At 47.2% G+C, this 5,000-nt stretch overlaps 1 protein-coding gene across 1 annotated transcript in view; it reads left to right on the top strand.

The window, feature by feature from the left end:
* The first annotated feature begins 1,659 nt into the window (after nt 1-1,659).
* LOC117961816 (tripartite motif-containing protein 67) overlaps nt 1,660-5,000 on the top strand; it is a 41,378-nt gene continuing 38,037 nt past the window's right edge. The window contains exon 1 of the mRNA XM_034900753.1: nt 1,660-2,724. Within this exon, the coding sequence (XP_034756644.1) occupies nt 1,897-2,724 (828 nt within the window). The 5' untranslated portion in view covers nt 1,660-1,896. The remainder of the gene's footprint in view (nt 2,725-5,000) is intronic.

Genomic DNA, 5,000 nt, shown 5'->3' with positions numbered 1-5,000 from the left:
TGTGAAAATCTTTCTAACTTTGCTCACGTTTCTGAAACCTATTTATAATTTTTCTTTACTACAAATAAGTCACAATGCTAATAACAATGCCAGTAATGTTACATAGATACTGATCAACTTTAGTTTTTCTACAATGCCTTTTACTATTTCTCGGGAAACATCCGTTAGTCTGTCAGAGTTTGTTCTGTTTGTTCACGTTTCACCTTTATTTGGTACGATCGTCCATCTCAGACCGACGGGCAGAACAAACGCTGTCACGGTAATTAATCCTCATTATCATCATCACGACCACCGTTACTGCTGACATAATGATCGACAACCACGATAGAAGACTGTTTCCTTTACTAACAGAAATGAAGGGAGTGTTTCTTTCCTGATTTCTTTTTAAGATGCTGACCATACGAGCCGTACCTTAGCTAAGGATCTCCAGGCCATGCTGCAGGAGTTGAGGGACTTCTTCTCGTTTTGCTTGATTTCAATTTTTATTCAATTCAATTCAATTTTATTTATAGTATCAATTCATAACAAGAGTTATCTGGAGACCCTTTACAGATAGAGCAGGTCTAGACCAGATAGAGCAGGTCTAGACCAGATAGAGCAGGTCTAGACCAGATAGAGGAGGTCTAGACTACACTCCAGAATGTACAAGGACCCAACAGGTCTAGTAGTTTCCTCCAGAGCAAGCAACAGGGCCACAGTGGAGATGAAAAACTTCCTTTTAGGAAGAAACCTGGGACTTTCCCAGGACCAGGCCCAGACCCTGACCCAGGACCAGGCCCAGACCCAGACCCAGACCCTGACCCTGATCCAGGACCAGGCCCAGACCCAGGCCCAGACCCTGACCCTGACCCTGACCCAGGACCAGGCCCAGACCCAGACCCAGACCCGGACCCAGACACAGGCCCAGACCCTGACCCTGATCCAGGACCAGACCCAGACCCAGACCCTGACCCTGACCCAGGACCAGGCCAAGGCCCAGGCCCAGGCCCAGGCCCAGACCCAGACCCAGACCCAGACCCTGATCCAGGACCAGACCCAGACCCAGACCCTGACCCTGACCCAGGCCCAGACCCAGACCCAGACCCTGACCCAGGACCAGGCCCAGACCCAGACCCAGGCCCAGACCCAGACCCTGATCCAAGGAAAACATGCTGGTGTGTATGAAGTGTTTGTAGGACGGGAAACACGCCAAACCCGATTTCATACTGCTTCATACCTCTACTCCACTATTTCACATTTAGATTGATCTGACTTCTAGTTATTTGCAATACTAGTTTTCAATTCAAAACATATGATCAGTTTATAAAATATGATGCATTGTATTAAATTAAACCACCAAAGAAGTAGTTAAAATGAGTTCCACCTGACCAGGTATGAAGCTAAAATGTTGGTTAAATATGAATTGAGATAATGAATGAATAATAAATACAATCATAAATAATAATATCAATAGTGATCATGGCTAATAGAATAGGCTATAAGCAGATTTCTGTGTATAATGAGTACGTTTTTGTTTATGTAACTGCTAAATTAATGTAACAACGTGCTTTAAACCAGGATTATAACATTTTAGGTCTGCAATGTGGCAAACCAAACCAGACTATTAAAATAACCTAATTCAAAAATAAATTGTCCAAAGATAATATAAATAAAACATGGATATCTATATAAAAACAGATGAGACGAATACTGAGTAAATAACATGACAATCAGGGGATCTTCGGTGCTTCAGAGCCTTTAAATTAACTCGATCAATCAACTCAACCTACAGTCCCCGCCCCTTTGCGCCTGCGCAGAGCCGCATAGGGAGCTGTCCGTGCACTCGGTGCTGGACTGTTTTCACCGAAGCTGCTTCTGCCCCCCCCCACCCCCGGTCCACAGAAACAGACAGGATCGATGGAGGAAGAGTTAAAATGCCCCGTTTGCGGTTCTCTCTTCAAGGACCCCATCCTGCTGCCGTGCTCCCACAATGTCTGCCTGGCCTGCGCCCGGAACATCTGCGTCCAGACCCCGGACGGAGAGACCCCGGTGCAGAGCCGAGCCTCGGGCAGCTCCGACTACGACTACCTGGACATGGACAAGATGAGTCTGTACAGCGAGACGGACAGCGGGTACGGATCCTACACGCCGTGCCAGCTCAAGTCTCCAAACGGGGTGCGGGTGTTTCCAGCGGCCAACCACCCCCGACACTGCTCCCTCACCTGCCCGCTGTGCCACCGGAGCGTCTCCCTGGATGAGCGGGGGCTCCGGGGTTTCCCTCGGAACCGGCTGCTGGAGGCCATCGTGTCGCGGTACCAGCAGAACCGCCGCGCGTCCGCCGCCGCCGCCGCCGCATCGTCCACCGCGGTGAAGTGCCAGCTGTGCGACCGCAACCCGGTGGACGCGGCGGTGATGTGCGAGCAGTGCGACGTCTTCTACTGCACCGCGTGCCAGCAGCGGTGCCACCCGTCCCGCGGTCCGCTCGCCAAGCACCGCCTGGTGCCGCCGCCGCCGCCGCCGACGAACCACGCGGCAGGAGGAGGAGCGGCGAGCGGTGGCGGCAGCGGCGGTCAGCTGCCGCCCGCCACCGCGCGGAAACCGGCCACCTGCGTGGATCATGAAGCGGAAAACTTCAACATGTACTGCTACAGCTGCAAGACCCCGGTGTGTATGAAGTGTTTGGAGGAGGGGAAACACGCCAAACACGATGTCAGACCGCTGGCTGTTATGTGGAAACAACACAAGGTGAGCGAACACACACACACACACACACACAGACCTACATACACAATTATCATGCAGAGTGAACTTAAAAGCCTTTTAAAGCCATACAGGCTACAGCTATTGAATCCAATGAGCTGTAGCCTGTATGCCTTACACACACTATTGCATCTATTATATATATTATTTATTATAATTATTATTTTACATCTATATTAAACACACTGAGTATTAGGCTACCTGATTAGCCCTCACTGACATTGAATAGATTGCATCAATCACAGTCTTCATGTTAAACTCTTATGGTTTTATCAAAGGTATTATGGTATTAGTTATTAAAGTGATATACCGGTATACTAGTTATTATCTATCACCGTACATGCTTTCAAACCAAATCCTTTCCCATATTAGCAATATGCATTTACATTTGTGTTGGTTATTTAAAACTGTGCTGTCCTGTTTTTAAGTGAATCTACTGTGAAGGAAGGGAGAGGATGCTGCACTACGAGGTAGAAAAGGTTGGAAAAGAGAAGAAAACATGCAATCCTGTGTTGAGTTTACTGTATGTGGAGCACATTGTAAATTAGAGAACCCCGACTGATTCACCCGTAATTAATAATTACTGTAGGCGTAACCTCCCCCCCCCGCTGTGTGTGTGTGTGTGTGTGTGCGTGTGTGTGCATGCAGTGTGATTCATCCCTTGATGAGGTCACACAGCGTTGTGTTGCTATTTCATGCATTACTGGCTCACACGCACTGTGTGTCAGCAGTGACGGCAGTGTGGGAAGAAGTGTTTGGTGTGTTTCCTCAGGCAGGATCAGGACGGAGAGGAGTATCAAAATTAAGCTTTTATACAAGATTCAAGAAATAAGGTTTGAAAATATCTGGTTTAAAGGACACATGCATATCAAGTAACTAGATACATTTACTTATGTACGTTTTAGGTCCCTTTAAGGTCCATATTCTCCCTCTACTGCAGCTGTTGAGGTTTGCAGATTAAATATATTCAGCTGGTACATAGATTGAACTGTGTCTTTAGGGAGAAATGGAAAGGGAGTTCAATTTTGCATAATATGATGACATAAAAGCGTCAATATTCGGCAAAATGGCTCAACACAACCCTGAAATATTCTGCTGATCAGATGATCAACTGGACGGGTGAACATTAGTCAAATTAGTGTTGAATTGGTGTTGTTCAAAACTGTATGGGCAGCACTCTGGATCTGGTTTATATTCATTTGAAGCATAGTTATATTTTATGACACACGCACACACACGCACACACACGCTCACACACACACACACACACACACACACACGCACGCGCACACACACACACACACACACACACACACACACACACAGCTGATCCTTGCCATCCAACTCATCCCACCTCGACTCCCCCCCTCTGCCTGCTAAAAATCACCCGTCTGTTTAATTCAAGGCTGATTAAAGTGATTTATGATTTAATTCGTTTTTAAACGACTCTTTCATTAATTTAAGGATGTTGGGGGTCAACTCAAGTTCACTCCTCTCTGGTTGCAGCGTGATCGGACTGCTGTTAAAATCTAAAACTTAAGAAACTGAAAACCTCAGATCTAATTGAACGAGGGCTGATGTGTGTAATTCTTCAACAGCATCAGTACCGTATTAATTATGATATTATGGTGGGAAGCAAGGCCTCAGGCACAGGAATCAAGAAGGTTTAAAAGGAAATCAATAGTACTATTTAGGAGGCTGCAGCACCAGGATTTTTCATTTTTCAATCAGACTACTTACTGTTTTTATGATCATCACACCCAGACTTGAAAATGAAATGAAAAGCCATTTGTGTCTCTCTCCTGCTAAGTGGGTCACTGGGACTCACGTCTCTGTGTGTCTCTCTCGTTCTCCGTGGGACTGCTAGCCTCCAGTGATTTATCTCTCACGCGTTTCAGCCTCTTTCGCCATCTTCTTCAGCTTTAGCTCATCGTTTATCTCCTCTTCCTGTCTGCCTCCCATCACCTCTCCATCCCTGTCTCTTATTTACTCTCCTGCACCCCTCAATTACCCACTCGCGCCCTTCTTTCCATCCCCCCCCTTGTCCCATAAATGGACTGTGAAAATCCCATCAGAGTACAGGAGTGAGAGGGTGTTGATAAGTAATGAGCAGCGTATGAATAAGAGATGGCTGCCACTTAGTTAATGTGGTGTCCTTCATGTTGAGGGGGATCGATGGCTGGCTGTCTTCCTCCCTCCCGGTCTGTCTTCCTCCCTCCCGGTCTGTCTTCCTCCCTCCCGGTCTACCTTCCTCCCTCCCG

Source organism: Etheostoma cragini, chromosome 18 (genome assembly GCF_013103735.1).
Source record: "Etheostoma cragini isolate CJK2018 chromosome 18, CSU_Ecrag_1.0, whole genome shotgun sequence".
Classification (NCBI taxonomy): Eukaryota; Metazoa; Chordata; class Actinopteri; order Perciformes; family Percidae; genus Etheostoma; species Etheostoma cragini.
The sequence above is the reverse complement of the archived record's forward strand: the minus strand, read 5'-3'. Positions and strand labels throughout refer to the sequence as shown.